Source organism: Porcisia hertigi, chromosome 17, assembly GCF_017918235.1.
Source record: "Porcisia hertigi strain C119 chromosome 17, whole genome shotgun sequence".
Lineage (NCBI taxonomy): Eukaryota > Euglenozoa > Kinetoplastea > Trypanosomatida > Trypanosomatidae > Porcisia > Porcisia hertigi.
In genome coordinates, this window is record NC_090576.1 from 354084 (window position 1) to 373535 (window position 19452).

Here is a 19452-nt window from a genome sequence, read left to right on the forward strand (position 1 = left end):
CGCTCGATATACTAAAAAAAAACAATTGAAAAAGATAAACGCTTTTTCACTGCGTATAAATACATATATGTATACATACATACATATGCATATATATATATATATGTGTTTTTATTGATGATAACTTTTGTTACGTGTGGGTGCATCTGTGTAGGGGAGGGGGGGGGGGGGGAGGAGGGGCTTGGTCACCAACGTTGCTTCGTGTATACACGTACTTCTTTTAGTGTTTGTGTAAGTTTTGTGATTCGACTCTCGAATCTGCAATCGCATCAATCCTCTACACAAGCACACCCAAAGGCCACGTATTCTCTACATCACCCCTCCTCTCCCCTCTCTGTTGTTGTTGCTGCAACTGCTCCCCAGCAAAACAAACACACACACACGCACGCAAGGGCCACTGGATACCCCCTCCTCCCTATTTCCCCTGAAGAAGCGAATAGAAAAAGGAAAAATAAAAATCTCAACATCAAAATAGCAAACACGCACACACACGCGCAGAAAACGACGACATCCACCACATAACGGCGTGAGGGCGAAGACGAGGAAGTGATGAACCGAAATGCTTTTCAAACAAAAAAAAAAATTTTTGAGGACGCTGAAAAGGAAGGGGGGGATAACAAAAGAAATGCCGATCAGCGAAGAAGAACACAGGGGGGGGGAGCCATACGAGACACACAGACACACACGCAAGAGCACCAAAACCAGAACAACAACAACAGCGAAAACCAAAAAGAAACGCACACGCGTTCATCGACACCAACAGTGAGAGGAAGACAAGATGTTAAGCAGCAGAAATTTCATAAAAGTGGGGCGCACACTCTCACGGAATGAAGAAGTATACACAGGACAGAGAGAGAAGCGTTGAGCCCCCCCCCTCCCCCTCCCCCGTTGAACGCTTGTGTCTTGAGGGAGGGGGAGCGAAGAGGGGGGCAGGTACTTGACAGCACAAATGTTTACAACGAAAACCAAGAAAAAAAAGGAGCCATCTAAAGTGCGTGGGATAGAGAGAGAGAGAGTTGGGAGGGAAGGGAGGGGCGGGTAGGCAGAGAAAAAAAGGGGGAAAACACAAAATCACAGGATGTCCAAATGAGCGATACACACACACACACGCAGTCAAAAGTGACACAGTTATGACCACCACCACCACGCAGTACTCCTTTGAAGTTGTTGTGCCCCCTCCCTCCATCCCCTCCCTGCCTCCCTCTCCCTCGTCGGCTAGAGGCGTGGAACGCGAAAAGCATGGCCGTCAGAGAAAGAACGAGGGAGGAAGAGGAGAAGCGGGCATTCCTTTTGCTATTATGGTGGTGGTGGTGGCACAGACATCGGTGATCTGTAGAGTACATGAATATGGTGTGTGTGTGTGTGTGTCTAACTAAAGTTAACGTGTACGTCGCAAACTTGCATCCCGTTTAACAGTCACGACGACGACGACGGCGGCGGCGGCGGAATCAGAAAGGCGCAGACAAATCGAGAGACGAAGAAAGACGTACCACAGAAGAATGTAGAAAAAAAAGGGGGAGCGGGGCAAGAAAGCAAGAGGAAGCAACCAATGCCAAAGACCAGCATAGAAAAAAAATAAAATACATAATGAACGAGTGAAGAAACGCATGAGAGGGGGGGGGGCCGGTCGCTCCCATCTCCCTCCCACCTACGCCCCCCCCTTTTCTCTGCCAAGTACTAATCCACCTTCTCGCTCTTCTCGAGTGTCTCGGCGCATCTCCCCTCCCCTCTTCCCTTCCTCTGATCCCCATCGTTCTCGTGTCTCGGCATCGCTTTCCCACTCTTCCCTTTTTTCTTCCCTTTGTCTAAAGCATAAAATATCCGGTGAGTCTCTCGCGCCTTTTCACTGTCGATCACCTCTCTCTCTGGTTGCAGACGCGGCCACTTGAGCTTTGTCAGAGACTCGGGCAAGCGTTGAAGCAGGGAGGAAGAGGGGAGGGAGAAGTCTTGGTAGCTGTCCAGACCTTTGGAAATACATATCACGTTATGGAAGCTGGCCAAGACTGGTTCCTGGGCTCGCTCCGCCTCGGCCTACATCATTACTGATAATATATGCGCTCGACATCTGCTATGCACTGTTGATGTCCATTAGCGCGCGCCCATGCAAACAACTCTATGTATCACATGATAAGGCTTCTCCCCCTTTTTCCCCCGGTCTCCAACATCTGCCAACCCGCTTCACCCTGTGCTAAGCTCTACGCCTACCCTTTTTCAACCTCCTCCGGCCCCCTCGCGTGAGGCGTGCACACACACAAACTTCACAGGCTACAGTATACACACTTCGAGCTTCTTCTCACGACGTGGTGGTCGATCCCTCCTTCGCTACTCCCCTCCCCTTCCCTCCCCACACCCACACTGCCCACATCGCAGGGGGTTCTTCCTCCTTGACTCATCATGTCACCCCTGCTCCTCGGCAGAGGTGGGGGGTACTGGCAATGACGGGAAAAGGGGGGGGGGGATTCGTGTATGCAGAGAGAGAGAGAGGGAGAGACACGCAGGTTAGCATAAAGGGCTGTGTGTCCCCAACCCCACATGTTCTACTGCTCTTCCACCTCATAGGTGCAGTTGCCGCGCAAGAAGGTGACAACAGAGCCGATCAGCGCCACGCGCTCCGCCTTTCGCCCAATGACGATACCAGTCATGGACCCGCCGCGCTTGATGCTGGCTTGGTAGAATCGCAGCTGGTCGCCCACTTTGAATTGATTATTTTGACGAATGCGCAGCCAATATGGAAGTATGGACGTGTGCAACGAGCCCGTCACCAAATCCTCTTCAACGCCTAACCACGGAGCGAAAAAGCGTGAGATCACGTCGGCCCCTCCAGCCGGACCCACCTTTATATGGCCATTGTTCTGAGCCGTTACACCGAGGCCTTTGATGGGACCCATCACGTCTGGGTTCCCCTTGAGAGCGAGCAAGAAATCGGGAGAGCTAAAGGCAGAACGAAGCGCCTCACAGTTGGGCTGGCATTCTTCCACGTTGTGCGGCGTGGACAGGCGCACAACGTAGTAGCCAGTCGCCTTGGAGTAGGCGATGTCCTCGACACACTCGACCCCGTGCGGCAGCCCGAGTGCCGCTGCTACATCGCTGTAAAGACTCCTGGGTACGCGCTCCTTCAGTGAACATGCCTCTGTCATGGGAAAGTGCACCTCATACGTGTCAGGGGAAGAAGTGTAGGTATGCCATGATAGGCTGCCCGGTTTGGCGACGGAGTCATTCCCACGGCGCACGCTGATGACACCGGACTCAGTCATGAAGCAGATGACGTCCGTCTTTAGAGGCACAAAAAACTCCATCGGGATGTGTGACACGAGGTGGCGCGTGCTCTCCGACTGTACGAGACGTGAAGCCTCAAAGATGGCGTGCGCCGCCGCGAAGGTGGCGTGGCCGCAGAGCGGCACCTCCTTCGTGGGGGTGAACCAGCGCAGGCCAAACCACTGCGTGTGCTGGCGGCGCGGGCGGCGGTCCGTCTCGCCGCCGGTCATCATAGAGATGGAGGTGCGGGCATAAAAGCTCGCACCGCAGTTCAGCGAAAAACTGGAGCAGGGCAGCAAGCCAGGCGAAGGGGGTGACACGTGGCTGCCCGCCCGCTTCGTCAACTGAACCGGTGTTCGGCTGCTCTCGATGGCGCTCAGCATGGAAGATCGCGGATGCTCTGGCGACACGATCACAGGTACCTCATCATCCTCCGTGACGGCGGCGCTTGTGCGGCGGCGTTCCGCTTTTTCCTGCTTCACCTTCTCCTCGTACTCATTCTCGAACTCGTCGCACTTGCGCATGATCTTTTCATGAAGGGTACGGATGCGCGAAGCGGGGAGGCGGTAGACAAAGGCGGTCTCTGATAAGTTCATCTCTCTCGCCACCTGCTGGAACGCACGGCCCATCTTGGCGTTGCGCTCCACCGCGTACTTCTCCGCCGCCTCCTGGCGATCCTTCTCTGACATGTTGGTCTCCTCGACCTCCGGCTTACCGCGGCCAAAGCTGGCCTCGAGACTGCTGAGGTTTGACCACTCCATACAATACACAGAAGTTGGGACAAAGCACACGGCGGCGGGGTTTCCGCTGAAGCGCTCCGTCGCGAAGGCATCGCACACGATGAGTGGCGTGGACACGGCAGTGGTATGGGGTTCCATTTTTCTTCTTTTTTTTTTGTGTGTGTGTGTGTGTATGTCTGAATAACAGTCGTCGTTACCGCAGTGGAGAGGAGAGAGGAGGGGGAGAAGAAAACTCGGCACAAGCAAAAAAAAATGAAAAAAAAAGAAAAGAGGCGAGGCTAGTGCGGGTGTAAACGTGTAAGCAAGCGAGAGAGCAGCACTGCGTGAGATAAGGCTTCAGTGCAAAGGTAGGGAAGGGAGGGGGTATGAGAGGGAAGGGGGGGGAGGAGGAGTATGGGAATGAGCCGAACAAGAAGGAAGCAGAGGGAAATGGGGTAAAGAGATGTCGCAGATGACGTGTTTTCGAGGTGCTGCGACGAAGGGAGGGAGGGAGGGAGTGCAGAGAGCCTCACTTCTCTGATTGCCGTTTTGGAAAAGAAAAAACCAAGAGAGAAGTAAATGCGTGAAAGGGAAGCAAAAATATATTCTTTTTTCTGTGGGGAGGAGGGGGAGGAGGGGGAAAAGGGGGGGGGGTAGGGAAAAGTGATGGTACCCTTCCCCAAATATATATGTTTATATATGCATATGTATATACATTTATATATGTATATACATACATCAACAAGCACAACAGGAAAGGTGAAGAATGTGCGCAGCACGGTTATGTTTGTTTGTTTTCGTCCCGGTTGTAAAGAAGGGCGTGTGTGCGTGTGTATCCCCCCCCAACCCGTAGTAGAAGGGGAGCAGGAGAAAGGGAGAACACAGGCGCCACAGGGGAGAGAGAGAAAATGGGGAGGGAGAGGGGTGTAGATGCAGAGGAAAGGAAGCAAGATGAAAACGGCAAACGTATACAAAAGAGAGAGGGGGGGAGAAAGAGAGAGAGACCAAGTGAGATGCACAGATGTCGCGTGTTTGCGTGTGGATGTGTGTGAGGGAGAGGGAGACGAGGCGGGAAGATTCGATGACCCCCCCCACCCCTTTGTTGCCTCTTGCTGATGAATGCGCAGCTTGTCTGTTCGCAAAACTGAATGGAGGATGTGCAAGCTATAGCAGTTCTGCAACAACAACAGCGGCGGCATCGGAGGAGAAGCGGGCATTATGACCTGTACCACACAAAAAAAAAATTATATATATATATAATGCCCCTAAAATGAGACCAACGCGACGATCGAGATGGGAGGGGAAGAGGGGGGAGAGGAGGTGGTGGTCCCAGATGCGCACCACACGTGCTCGTCCCTGCTCTCTTATGTTTTCCTCCTCTTTTTGTTTCTTGTTGTTGTTCTCTCAAAAGATGATATGCATGTGAACACACGTCAATGAAAAACTACAAAATTAAAATATACAAGAAATAAAAGAAAGGCGAAGTCGCGTGCGCATGGATATGACCCATAAACATTATATACACACATGTATATGGGACATACATCTAGATGACATATACATGTATATATATATATATATACATGTGTGTATATGTATATATGACATATGTGTGTATATGTGTACATATAGTACTTATATGAGGCATTTGGGGGGGGGGGTTCCATAGGAGGATATGAACACCCTCTCCACTTCCCTTCCCCCCTCGCCCCAAAAGAGAGGGAGAGAACCGTGTGGGGTTGCTTGACAAAAAATATATATAAAGTCAAAAGCAGAGGTGAGCGCCAGGTGTATGTGTGCGTGTTCAGAACTGCAGGAATGGGGATTTCGCCCTCAGGGGGGGGGGAGAGGGAGAGGGAGAGGGAGAGGGAGAGGCACGTTTACTACCCATAAAATAACGGCGATACAACGACTGAAGAAGAAGGGAAGGGGGCGTGAGTGAGTGAGTGAAGTCGAGGCAGTAAAAATAAAAGAAGGAGAGGGGAGGGGGGAGGGGGGGAAGGGGGGGGAGAGAAGATATACGCCAGTTAGCGAGGGAGGAGAAAAAAAAACAATTGAAGCAAACATAACGGTGTGTGTATGGTGCAAGAAGAAGCCAAGTGATTGCGTCTAATATGCACATATGTGTGTATATGTATATATGTGTGTATATATATGTATGCATCACTACTTTACCCCCCGACCAGTTAAGCGCCGTTGGTGAGACACACAAATGCTCAGACTGGCTTTTCCTCCCTCACACACACACACACACACTATCCCTAGCCATTCATCCCGCAACACGTCCGTGCCACACACCCCACCCTGACTGGGGAAGTCGCTGCGCTGTATGTAAGAAGCAGCAGCAGAGCGGCGCGCAATGGGAGCAGCAAAGAGAACAGGATGGGAACGCCAGGGGGGGAAAGGAAGAAAATGAATGAGACCTCCAAATTTTTAAAAAGTGAAAAGTGCGCGAGCGACAAACACACAATCCCACGCTCGTGTGCACGTGTGTGTGTGTGTGTGTGTGTATGTTCCAGTGATTCAAGCAACAGACAATGGTTATTCGCAGCAAAGCAATACATGGAGAACCAAAAAGAAGGGGAAGGAGAAAACAAACCGCACAGGAAAAGAGAGAGAGAGAAAAAAAAAACGATGAAAACGAGACTACAATTGACCGGCTGCGAGAGCGCAAGAACGATACTCGTCAGAGCGTGACTAAAAAAAAGGGGGGAGAGAGAGCAGCGAGCGCGTTTTGAGAAAATACGGGACGAAGCTCTGCTATGAATAGTGCGTCTCCCACATTCCAAGACATGCGCACACATACACACATACACAGAGAGAGAGAGAGAGACGGAGGCAGTGGTGAAACCGGGGGTATAAAACACAGGAGCACTCACTCTAAAGCAAAAACAGAAAGGGAAGGCAAGAATTAACACGGGGGGAAGAGGAGGGGGGAGGGGTAGGCCTTCGAGCCCACAGACACACACACACACACAGACACACACACACACACTGCGGATCGATGACAACACGCAGAAACGTGTACAGAGACCAACTGCACACAAACTAACAACTTGGGAAACACCGGTCGGTTTTTCCCCTTGCCCGGTCACTTTATCTACAGCCTCCACCACCTTCATCACGGCAACGGTGGCACCTCCTCGAGCTCTTTGTCGTGGCAAGTCAGCCACGCATGCGCCAGCAGCTCTGCCGCAGTGGCCCGTTGCTTGGGATCACGCTGAAAGCACCGCTGCAGAAAATCAAGCAGCACCTTTGGGCACGCCTTTGGCACCCCAGTGGGCATCCCCTTTTCTTTGCTAATTCGAAACATTATCTGAAAGATGTTCGTACCGGTGATGTCCCACGGCTCCCGGCCGAGGAGCTCCAGCACAAGGCAGCCCACCGACCAAATATCCGCCGCGCGGGTGTAACCGCCGTCCTCGCGCAGCACCTCCGGCGCCATGAAAAACGGCGATCCTACCACGGTCTGGTACATGGCGGCACGTGCTGCCGTCGCCTCTTGTGAATTGGGCACGGCGTCGGAAGGCAGTCTGTCTGACATGCTTTGTAGTGTTGCAGGCCCAACTCGCTTGCTGCACCCGAAGTCTGCAAGCTTCGCCTCACCCACGGCAGAGATGAGCACGTTGTCACTCTTGATGTCGCGATGCACAACGTTCTGGGCGTGCAGGTAGGCCAGCCCCTCCAGCACCTGCCGCGTGTACGAGCGCACGAGCGAGATGCTGAACGGCTCCTTCGCCTTCAAGAGCTTACGCCGCAAGGAAGCAAGACTACCGCCGTGGCATAACTCAAGGAATACCTCCATCTGTTGGTTACCTGTCGGCAGTACGCGTGTCTGGCACCCGTAGTAGGTGACAATGTTCTTATGCTTCAGCGAACGCATAAGATTGATCTCCATCTTGAGCGCCTTCACCGCCTCCGCGTCCCCGTCATCGTCGAGAGGCAACTCCTGTACCTTCACAGCTAACATCTTTCCATCCTGGGTGATGCCCTCGTACACTGTGCCGAAGGACCCCTTGCCGAGCACGCTCATACGCCGCCAGTCAACCAGCTCGCCCTCCTCAAACTTGAATGTGTGAGCCAGACTGCTGCGCAGTGTCTCGTTAAACGGAAGCGACACGCTACCCGATGAACCACAGGGAACCTCAGTAGCGTGTCCATGGATAACATCAAGCTCCTCAGGACTCGCAGGCCTGTCGATGCATCTCCCTCCCTCGTCAAGACTATCAGCCGTGCTCGACCGCAGTGTCCGCGTCAAGGGTGACCCGCTTGCCCCAAAAGAGAGACGGCTACTGATAAGCTGATCCGCTTGAAACCCTTGTTGGTTCGAAGAGGAGCCCAGTGAAAGCTGGTGCTGCTGCTGCTGCTGGTGGTGGTTTGAGGATGGCGACGCCATCCTCGGCGACATGCCTTGCCGAAGAGAAGCAGCGCTTCCATCGTCGCTAAATAAGCCTTGTGGATAGAGCGCCAGTTGCTGCATCCTCAGCTGCTGTTGCTGCTGCAAATCCTGACGATGCTCGGTGTAGTAGGCGTTCGAATAGCGTACATATAGCCGCAGCGCGCTGCCGCTGCTCTTGACGTCATCCTCCATGAGGCTGCTAGCGCTTATGGATGAGATGACCGTCGCGTCAAGCCCAGTAGATAAGGCGTGAGGCTTGGCGATGTGGGATAAAAATCCGTGGCTGTTGCTTGCGTTGGAGCTCCTGGCTCGCTCGCTGCCAGGTCCCGCCGTGTTCAAGCCCTCATCCAGTACAGACACCCCCAAGGTACTCGTGTGTTGGTTGCTGCCGTAAACGTGGGGGGGCAACCCCATGGATGACATCGGCGGTGGCCTAGGAGAAGTGCCTGGTTCTTGGGAGCGGCCCAAGAATTCTTTACCTGCTGTGATCGTTGCCGTGAAAGTGTCGAGCAGCTGGTCGAAGTCGTCCTCCATATCGATGTCGACACGATCGCCATACTGGTCAATGCAGTACATGTCGAAGTCGGTCGCCTTCTGGAAACCAAAGCGGTTCATCACCTCCTGGAGGTACCGGCGGAAGCAGTTGCGGTCGCGGACGGCGAAGATGACCTTCACATTCACATCGCCCTCTCTTGACACCTTCGTGCGTATCGACTGTGCAGTGGGATGGGCCCTGCGACCCGATTGCGCATTCCTTGACACCGATGAGAGAGTGGACGTCGTCGTCGTCGTCTCGATCACGCCAGGGCGCGGCTTTGGCCTGTTGTCGCACTTTTTTGGTCTGCATAAATTCTTCCCACCGTCAACTGTCCGTGTCGATGAGTTGCCCGAGGAACAACACGAGGTACGCGCCGACACACAATCGTCGTCACCGCCATCCTCCTCCTCCTCCTGCTCCTCCTCCTCCTCCTCCTCCTCCTCCTCCTCCTCGTCATCGTCATCGTCATCGTCATCGCTCTCATCACCGCTGCTGCTGTCAGTGCTCCCACTACCACTGTCATCCTCGTCTGATGCCTCGCCTTCGTCGAGGTCAGCCCCGTCGCCGCCGCCGCCGCTGTCCTCCTCCTCTCTGTGATCGTCAAGGGATTGGGCATCAGCCCTGCTGGCCGCGCTGTTCGTCTCATCCTTGAACAACATCGCGTCCCCTCCGTCTCCTCCTGCGCGATCTACGGCAACGCTATGCGAAGAGCTCTTTTGCGAAGGGTGGCGCGCTCGCCGGTTCCCATTCGCACCACCGTCGCGGAGGTTGGGGCCGTCGACGACTGTATTGTTCGATCCCAGCTCTGAAGGAGATGCGGCGATCATCGTGGGCAACGGTGGAGCCATGGGGGAGAGGTAAAACGAGGCGCGACTAGCCGAGGCCCTCATGTTGCATGCAGAGACACACCCAGAAGAACGGTGCGACCCTGGGTTGCTCAACGTCTTGCGCAGCGGCTGCCGGGATGGTGATTTTGTGCCACAGGGAGTCGCGTAGTCTGCGCTGGACAGCGGACGCAGAAGCGGAAGCGTGTCGTGAACTGCAGCCGGGAAAGCATCACTGCTGGCCCCACCCGAGGCAACAATAGCAGAATATGTGAGAGAAGCAACAGAAGTAGTGGCCGACTTAAGGTTTATCGGGGTCTTTTCAAACGGCCTGCCTTCATCGCTGGTGTGATCCTTGACAGCCGCTGCTAGAAGAATCTTGTCTTTGCGCATAACAGGGAGGTGAAGCGGGACACTGCCGCGTGTACTGCTCTTCCGCGTGGCGGACACGGTGTCACCTTTATTGCCTGGGGAAGTGCTCTTGAACGACGCCGCCCTAGTGCCGGGAGATGAAAACGCAGGAGCTGGTGCCACTCCTGAGAAGCAGGAACTAGTGCGCTTGCCCCGAGGACGGGTTAGGGTGGTTGAGGACTCCGTGTCGGCCCGTCCTGGCAACGCAACACCTCCGGCGCCACACGTCCCAGCGCCCTTCGTCATTGCCCGCGACGGAACATTTGAAGACGAGGTCGGCAGTGATGGTGATGTGTGTTCGGTCGTCATGTGAACAGGCTTCCTCCGCGCGTCCGACAGGGATGACACGGAATGATCCCTTCGTAGTGGAATCTCCACGGACGCCTTGACTGGATTCTTACATGGCACATGTGGGGGGGCGATGGTGCCGTCGCGTCCCTTTCCAGTAGTACTCTCAGGTACCGCTGCCTTGGTCGCCACCCCGACAGCAGCGAAGGTCGAGCCCCGCTTTGCCCCCTTGTTGGTGGAGGCTCTAGAGGGACGCGGCTCTGACGCTAAAGAGGTGGCCGCAGACACAGACTTCTTCTTTTTCTGCATATTACAGTTCGTTTCGCAGCAACAGCGATCCTCTTCCCCCCCCCCAAAAAAAAAGGGGGAAAAAGTCGGCGGAGAGGGGAAGGAGGGGGGGAGGAGGAGGAGGAGGGGGAGGGGGAGGAAAGAGTCCTCCGAGGGAATGTACTGCTGCTGTAACTTTGATTGATTGATTATTTCTTTTCTCGTCGTTGTAGATGATGATCAGAGATGCAGAAGAGTAACGAAAAGCGCTCGTCTAAGTGAAATGCAAACATACACATACGTATAAACGGGTGTGTCACTCTCTGTGTGTGTGGGGGGGGGGGGAGGTTGCTTACAATCGGCTGCGCAGAAGACAATACAAAAAGCTCTCAAGTTGCCCACATGTGCATATGTGCGTGCGTAAGGCAAACAACCGGGGATAGAGACCGCAGCAGTAAGAGAGAAACTGAGCGCGATGATCGGATGAAAGGTAAGGTCCACCCCCATGTAGATTGAAGAGATGGAAGAGCATGAACAAGGAGATGGCAAAAATGGTATTGATGACGGGTAGGGGGAGGGGAGCGCACTCGGGGAGTGAACGCCTGGCACTTCTTCTTCCACGCACTTGAACCAGTCCACGCATGCACGCACCCTAATTATTGTGGGACAGGCAGGAAAGAGGAGCCACAGCGTCAAATTTTTACTGTCCCGCGACGAGACACATGAGGCTCCGCATCCAAACACAAGCACGTTGGATGGGTTTGACTGTGCTTACTGAAGCGACAATGTCGTTTTTTTTTTGCCCTTTTTCTCCCCCTTTTTCTGTTTCTACGTTTTCGTACGTGGCGTATTTCCCAGTGGAGTTCACGCAAAGAAAGGGGGAGGAGTAATGGGAGAAGAAGAGAGGGTGAGCCCCAACGAGGTGGCGGTTCATCCCCTGGGCCCGGAAAGCCCAAGAATGAGTCACCCTACGCGTTGCGAGTTGAAAACCGAAAGAAAGGTAGAGTAGGGGAGGGGGGGCAGAAGGGAGGCGTGCTCATCACGTCTACGTATCCCTTTCACTCACCCAGTACTCTGACGACCTCCTCTCTCTCTCTCTCTCTCTCTCCACACACACACACACGCACACCCCAATCCCCTCCAGACTCTCTTTTGGTTTGCGAGGGGGGGAGGGAGGGGGGTGAAGAATAGAGCAAAGGATTGCGATCGGGTTGGACAGGGACGCACGTACAGACAAACAGGCAAAGAAAAGGGGAAGAGAGTTGCGTGGGTGAGTGAGGAAGCTTACAAACTCAAAAAAAAAAAGGAAGCGACGAAGGGCCGCATGTTTATGGTTGCTTGTTTTTACAGCACCACCGTGCTTCTCTGCATGTGCTACGTCCCCTCGATATAGCGAATGGTTTGGTGACGGGTGGGGCGACGTGGCGCGTAACGTGAGACAAACCAAGGCAGAGATTGGAAGGGAAGTGAAGAGGCATACAAGATGTGCACGACAGCCAAATATACATATAAACATATATATATATGGCCTAGAGAAGTAGTCAACAAAGGAGAACCGAAGAAAAGTTACGTTTGTATGCTTTGGTGACCGTTTCGTGTCAGCAAGCAAAAATCTTTCCCCAGCCCTTCCGTTCAGCCCCCCTCCTTTGCCCGTCCATTGGATGTATACGTGGGTCCACGTATCCGAAAAGCAAAGACTTTTGGCCGGCCCCAATGCGCCCCACCTAAAAAAAAGAAAAAAAGCGGGGAAGAAAGAAAAAAAAGATTGCGGAACACCCAAAAAAAAATACAAACAACGCCTCATAGGCATTACAAATAAATAATACAAACCGACAGTACACACAGACACACATACACTCACACACAGAGAAGGACACAGATATATGTATACACCCTGTGTGTGTATATACATATATATATATATATATGTATGCGCTGAGAAATCTAAGTCTAGTTGAATGTAAGAGGCGGGGAAACCCAGCACAGAGACCTCTCCAGGAACAGCGACAACAGAACACAAATGTTTGAATCGATAAATCCCATGGAAAGAAGAAAGCTTGTGGTGTATGTGCTACTGGTAGCCAAACCACGCCGACTCTCTCTACTGCGAGCGCGGCTGTCCAAGAAGAGAGGTGTCCTGTAGTGGTGCCGAGTGGGACGGCGACCGTGCCTTGCTGGGAAGTGGCACTGCGGCGTTCGCCGCGGAGCCTTCCCGACATACGAGGGACCTCAGCGCTCCGTCAGTAGGAAGCCCAGCGCCGATGGAGCTGAAGGTCCCCGGAAAGCATGTGGCTCGATTCTCCTTGTGTGCATCGTAGTCATGCCTGGACACTTGAGGGGAGGGGGGCACCGATGGTGTTGCCGAAGCCGTGCTTGGTGCGTGCGCATCCGGCTCTGTCTCAGTTTCTGCCGATGCGGGACGCAGAGAAGCCTCAAACTCGTTCATAGTCGCCTCCATCACAGCCGTTACGGCGACGTTGCTGTCGCACACGGTGGAGACGGTCTCGTGCAACGCGGTCGCCGTCGACACCCGAGAGACCGACGTACTCCTCGCCTGACCCATGGTGGTGGCAACAGATGCACTGTTCAGGCTGCGGACGACGCTTGTCGGCACCTGCGAAACGGCGTGCTGCAAAAATGAGGATGCAAACGTATCCCTGCTCCCGGCAGCGCTAGTCGGTGCTGGATGATAGGCCGCTGCAGTCCGGGGGGCGCTGCCGCCGCAACGGTGGTATTCAAAGTTTGCCAGCGTCACAGGGGAATGCGTTGAGTCACTGCCAGGAAGATCATTCGTGATCCGCTGCGCCGCCTGTGGTGTGCTCACCGTGTCAGAGGCAGTAGTGTTCGTAGTTGTCGTCGTCATCGCGCCTGCATCTGCGGAGCTGGTGAACGGCCTCAACGTAATCGGCGAGCAGTGCATAGACGCACCAGTGGACGCAGTAGTGCCGATGCCAGTGTCAGTCCCCTCACTACCGCCTAGGTTTAAAGAACCCTCCGGTGTGATGGTGAGTGGAGCCCAGGGAAGAAACACGGAGGTATCTGGCACTAGACGCACTGCTGCAAGTGCAGCGCGACGACTGTCAACTCTTCCCGACATGGCCCCCCCCACTCGAGGCGTGGCTTCAAACCGACGAATGAAATCTTGTTGCGGGCTGGTGTGGCGCTGGTGGTGCAAGGCGCTGTTTCGACTCACCGCCCCTGAGCGGAGGACTGTGCCGCTGACACTCATTGCTGCAACGTCGGCCACGTCTTTTTGCGCCTGAAAGCTGCCGGCGCTGCGTATGCGGGCCATACCAGCACGTTGTTGCCGGTAGCGGTGCTGATTACCTGCATACAGGTGAGTCCGCTCACCGCGCGGTCCTGCCGCCGTCACCATGCCCAGCGTACCGCGTGAGAGCGGGAGTCCCGCAGCGCTGACGCTGTTTGAGCTGGGACAATCACCACCGCCACTGCCGAGGATCGGGTCGGGCGAGACCGTCTCCATGCTCGTAACACTGGTCTGGTGGTTGCAGTAGGTTGTGCGAAAACTGCCGCCGTCGCCGTCGGTGGTCGAGGAGGAGGGCGGCGCGGCGCCAGTCGGCATACACGGAATGCGCTCACCAAAAGCGGGCATTGATACTGAGGAAGACGCGGTATCGTGAGAGAACCGGATCGCGGTCACGCGACGAGGGTGCGGGGCACGCAGCTGCTGGGGCGCCTGTTGTGGATGATGCTGCAATGCGACAGCCCCAAGTGCCCCGGCCCCGACGCCGAGTTGCAGAGCCCCTACCCTAAGCGACGCACTGGCAGACGAGGTCAACGGGAGACTTAAGGAGCCGTCGTTCGCGTACAACTCGCTTGCCATCGTCCCAACAGTGGACGGACGCTGATAGCTCATGCTTGTCAGCAGCGAGCCGCAGTCGACATTCACTGAATCACCAGTGTTGTCCTTCTCTGCGACTGGCGCATTGATGGGGCGGCCTTGTTGGCGTGGCGCCATCGAGGTGGCAACATCCGTACAGCGAGACGGGCTCGGCGCGCGCACTAGCGCCTCCGAGCACTCCGGTGCCACCGGCACAGGGGAATGGCTGCCGCTGAAGGCCTTTTCGGTGCCAAAGTGGGTCAAACTCTCCTCTCTCTGAATGCTGCCGCTGGTGTTGTGGTGCGGTTTATGAACATGCTCAACGACGGAGAGCGGTGTGGCGGGTGGCAACACAATGCAACCGGCAAAGTTGGGAACGCTTGCACCGTCAGCGCCGGACTGGGAAGCGGCACCGAAGCGCTGGTGTGTACTCGCCCACCCTGAAATGGAGTAGTTCAACCGACGATTGATGCACTCCAGCGTTGAGGCGGAGAGTGTGGACGCAGGACTGAGTATCGGTGAGGCGACACCACCGTTGCCGGAACACGGCTGACGCGAGAGGCTCTGCTCACGCTCAAACTCTTCGACGCGATTGCCCTGTGAGTCTACCCTCGCAGCGGAGGTAGGGGCGGGGGGGTTCTTAGGAAGCGGCGACTCGGCACCACCGCCAACAATGTACGAACGAAAGCGGCCATCGCCGTCAGCGGCCGTGAGGGCTGTAACCGCGGCAGACGGCAAGGCATCCACCATCTGCACCGGGATCCAGCCCTGACTCGTGATCTCCTCTGATGTCATCATCGCCGTGGTGGCATCGTCGGGAATCAAGTAGATGACGTCCTGGTCTGGACGCGTAATTCGTCGCTCACGAGTCGCGCGTGCCTGCTGATAGGCAACGTGCTCCGCCACGATGGGTGAATGAGGCACTGGAGAAGCCGGTGAAGCTGAGCATGAAGCAGCAGAGAGAGGACAGGATGGCGGCGGCGAGTGACGTGGTACACCGTGCTCGCGGCACCCATCCCCTGCCCGAAGAGCCTTGGAGACGACGGGGGGTGAGAACATCGGCGCCAACACCGTGGGTGAGGCGTTCGCATCCCAGCGCACTGGGACGGCTCTGCGGTAGCTTCGACTGCTGATGAGAGAGGCATCCGCTATCACAGCGGTGCGGCCTCCGTTGTAACTCGCATCCAGCGGTACCAGCAGTGTCTGGTCGAAAGCGAAGCTGTCGCTGAAGGTGCTCGAAAGCAAACGTGAGGCGTCGCACGACTGAGCAGCAGAGCGACGCACCACCGCGCGGGCAATGCTCGGAGACGTCGGAGAGCCGGCACAGTTCTGGGTGAGGTGGGGAGACGGCGAGGATGAGGATACGGACGCCCCAAGACGTGCCTGGGATGCCATCGTAAGACGCGCGCCGCGGAGTGGACGGTGCACCGCGTTGGCGCGCTGTTGTGGCAAGTCTGAGGAAAACTGCGGGGTCACCACCGGGGACTCGGTGCCGGCGGCGCCGCGGTGCAGCGTGGTTTTCGCTGAGGCCCCCGAGTAGGAGGAGCTCTGAGCGAGAAGGAGAGTTTGGCCGAGGGCGTAGGTGCCGTCAAGTTGAAGCGAGGCGTCGGCGAGGTAGGCAGTGCCATCAAGGTTGTCAATAAAGAAGTACTCGGTTGCTGCTGGGCTAGCCGCGGCGGCGGTAGTGGTGGCGGTGGCGGCTGCAGAAACGGAGGCGTGAGCATCGAGTCGGTCGCACTGCTGTGGCGTGTGGAACGAGGAGGGAGGCACCATTGGCGCGTGCACGTTCATTTTTGTAGTCGGTGACAAACGTATTGAGAGACTCGGCGAGGTTGTGGTGTCCGCAGCGGAGCGTTCTTTTGTCTCAGAAGAAAGCGCGCACGGCCCCACCTGACCCGGGCGACCAGTGGAGCCGTCCCCTCCTGGGATCTCGGAAACTGAGGGTGTCCTCTTCGCAGGGGTCACCAACTCCATTGAATGGAGTTTAAGAGGTGTGGTACTGACTGGACCCAGAACCCTCTCTTGACTCAGCTGCTGAGACGTCTTCGACGGTGTGCGCCGCGTACTGCCGAGTGACTGGAAGTCGTTGTTCATGAACAGAACCGTCTCCTGAAAGAAGCCATCCTCATCCTCGTCCTCGCTCTCCTCATCCTCGGCTTCCGCCGCGGTGGCGGTCCCAACTTGAGCAGTGTTGACTAGATATGTGCCGCAGCGCGTGGCGCGATCCGAACCATTTGGGGTCGTTTCGTGCGCCACTCCCTCTGCCGCATTGGTGGCCTCGTAGTGTGTTCGCTGATCGCGGTCCCCGTCATCCTCGTCTACGGCGCAGCCTTCCCGCCCCCCTGGTGATCGGACCGCCATCATCGCTGTCAGTTGCTCTACTGCTGCCGCCCCAGGCGCACCTGGAGACCGCGCTGTAGTGGTAGCAATGGGCAAGACCACGTTGTCGAGCGCGACATTATGGTGAAAGATGGTATGAGTGGCTGCCTCCGCAGCACCGCTGTTGCACACCACGTCCGTCTTTCCGTTAAGGAAGCAGTGATGCTCTTCCCCCCTATCGCGGGGCTTTCGAGATGAAGCGCGCTCCAACGACACGGCATCATCGCTATGCAGCGCATGCATTTGCTGAAGAAGAGCTGGTCGGCTGTTTGTGGTGGCTGTCCACTGAGTACCCTCTGCGTAACTCGTGTGACTGTAGGTATCCTCACTGCTGCTGCCGCTGCGCTTCGGCGGACGCGGCGGGGGCGAAGCAGCCTCATCACTCGGCAACGGTGTATCATGCGCCGACATCGCTGGTTCCGTGTATGGGGAGGGGGGGGGTAATGTTCTTCTCAAGTCTGTTCACCCTTCACAGAGGTAAACGGCAAAAAAAAACACTAAGTTGCACACCGAGAAGTCGGAGGCGCCTCCGTGATGATGACAGGGGCAACACGGTGGTGGTGGTGTCTGTGGGGGAGAGTGGAAAGGAGGCTAGAAGATCGATGGAAAAGAGAGCGGGAGAAGGGGGAAAAAAGATGAAGAACAAGAACAGCAACAAAAATAATAATATGTAAGACGCACTCACACAAACCCCGAAGGAGCTATTTATATATATACATATATATATATATATATATAAGTTTATGTTGACGGAGGTATGCCCTTGTGTGTGCGTGTATGTGTGTATGTGTGGGGGGGGTATATATTTTTTTCTTCAAGAAAAATAAAAAGACGAGAGTGCAGAGCCGTGAGATGTGATATACGTAATGAAAATGTGCAAACGCGTGTTGGACAGCGATTTGTGTGGGTAGGTGTGGGGGGAGGGGGGGGGGAGCTCCACCTCTGTGTCTAGGTGGCACCGCGCGCCACGACACCGCCACCACTCCCTCCTAGCCTGAATTGTCTTTCTACCTCTTCCTCTTTTTTGATGGGAGCCGAAGCTGAGAAAGGGAGAAGGTTGGGAGTAAAAGGGGGGATAAGGGAGGGGGTGTCGCTATCCTTTGACTTTACTTTTGCACTCCGCACTGCGGGCACGCGGGAGAACAGGCTTCCCCTCGCTACGACACAAGACAAGGAGAAGAGACAACAAGAAAAGAGAAAAAAAGGGGACAAACAACACCCAATGCAAACACGAATACCGAGGTGGAGACCAAGCGAATATCTCAACACACACACACACACACACACACACACACACGCGATTGGAAACGAAAAAAAAAATAGTCGATACTTCGAAAAGAAAAGCAAACGAAGAATTACAAGTTCACAGAGAGAAAGATAGAGAGAGTAGACAGACAGACAGAGAGATGCACACCGGCGCAAAAGCAGTAGCAGCTGTGAGAGAGAGAGAGGGGGCGGAGGGGAGGGGGGGGTCTCAGAAGAGACAAGGTGTGCCGCAAAGTGTATCTGTCTGTCTGTGTCTTCCTCTTTCCCCTTGGTATCCCTTCTCTCGGGTACGCACACAAGCATCCCCAGAGAGTGACGAAGCGGCAGATACTCAAGACGCTTGGCGTGTGTTCGTGATGATGCAGGTCGGTTTGGTGGTGGCAGTAAGTGCGGGGGGGAGGAGGGGGGGGAGGGGGAGGGGGGCGAATGGCAGCTGCAGGCGGGAGAAGGCAGGTGAAACACTCGTAAAAAAAAGAATATATAAATATCTATATTCCTCAAAGTCGGTCTGACAAAACTGAACGAGTACCTCTGCGTGTTGTCGGTCTTTTTGTTGCTGTTGTCTATATGGGGGGAGGGGGATCACCCCTTTTTTTTTGGGGGGTACCCAAGTATGTGATGTTGTTGTTTCTCTTTTCTGTGGCAGGCCCTTTGCTTTGTATTGGACGTGTTCGGCGGAGTTGGGGGTGTGGGCGTTCAACATTGTAGTTTGAACAGACAGGGGTGAGGTGAAAAGGAGAAGAGGAAGCGGAAGAGGAGAGGGGGGAGAGGGGGAGGGGGAGGGGGGGAGAGGGGGAGGGCCACCGGGGACAGAAAGCGAGAAAAAGTGGAGACGTGTACATCACGAGGTGAAGAAAGTGGCAAAGATAGAGAGTGCAGAAGGAGAGGAGAGGAGTGTGGGAAGGACAGGAGGTATCTATACAACTGAAAGGACAGACAGGCAGAACAGGCATATGCGCGTAAACGGCGCCTCTCCTCTTTTTTTTTCCGCCTTCAACACAAGTTTAGTGCCCCCGCTTTATCAACAATCATCGCGAAGTGTGCATGTGCATGTGTCTCGGCTCCCGATATTCGATCAGACATGTCATCCCCCCCCACCCCCACCGCACGGTCCGCATCGAGCGGTCGTGGTTCGGGAAAGCGAAGAACAGGATAAAGAGAGGGGAAAAGGAGTCACGGAGGCAGCGGCAGCAGCTGAGGGGGGGAAAAGGGGGGGGGCGGAAACCGATACATGAAGAGCTTGTGGAGCGTCTATCTGCATATGC

At 55.2% G+C, this 19452-nt stretch overlaps 3 protein-coding genes across 3 annotated transcripts; all 3 read right to left on the reverse strand.

Moving 5' to 3' along the window:
• Window positions 1–2537: 2537 nt before the first annotated feature.
• Window positions 2538–4133, reverse strand: JKF63_05434 (uncharacterized protein; the record flags this gene model as incomplete). The annotated part of the gene is made up of 1 exon (XM_067901393.1): window positions 2538–4133. The coding sequence occupies one exon, from the start codon at window positions 4131–4133 to the stop codon at window positions 2538–2540; it is 1596 nt and encodes a 531-aa protein (XP_067758068.1).
• Window positions 4134–7095: 2962 nt separating this feature from the next.
• JKF63_05435 (uncharacterized protein) lies at window positions 7096–10743 on the reverse strand (the record flags this gene model as incomplete). Its single annotated transcript, XM_067901394.1, has 4 exons — window positions 7096–8350; window positions 8390–9285; window positions 9316–9884; window positions 9927–10743. The coding sequence occupies 4 exons, from the start codon at window positions 10741–10743 to the stop codon at window positions 7096–7098; spliced, it is 3537 nt and encodes a 1178-aa protein (XP_067758069.1).
• Window positions 10744–12802: 2059 nt separating this feature from the next.
• Window positions 12803–17332, reverse strand: JKF63_05436 (uncharacterized protein; the record flags this gene model as incomplete). The annotated part of the gene is made up of 1 exon (XM_067901395.1): window positions 12803–17332. One exon carries the CDS (start codon window positions 17330–17332, stop codon window positions 12803–12805), a length of 4530 nt encoding a protein of 1509 aa, XP_067758070.1.
• Window positions 17333–19452: the final 2120 nt, after the last annotated feature.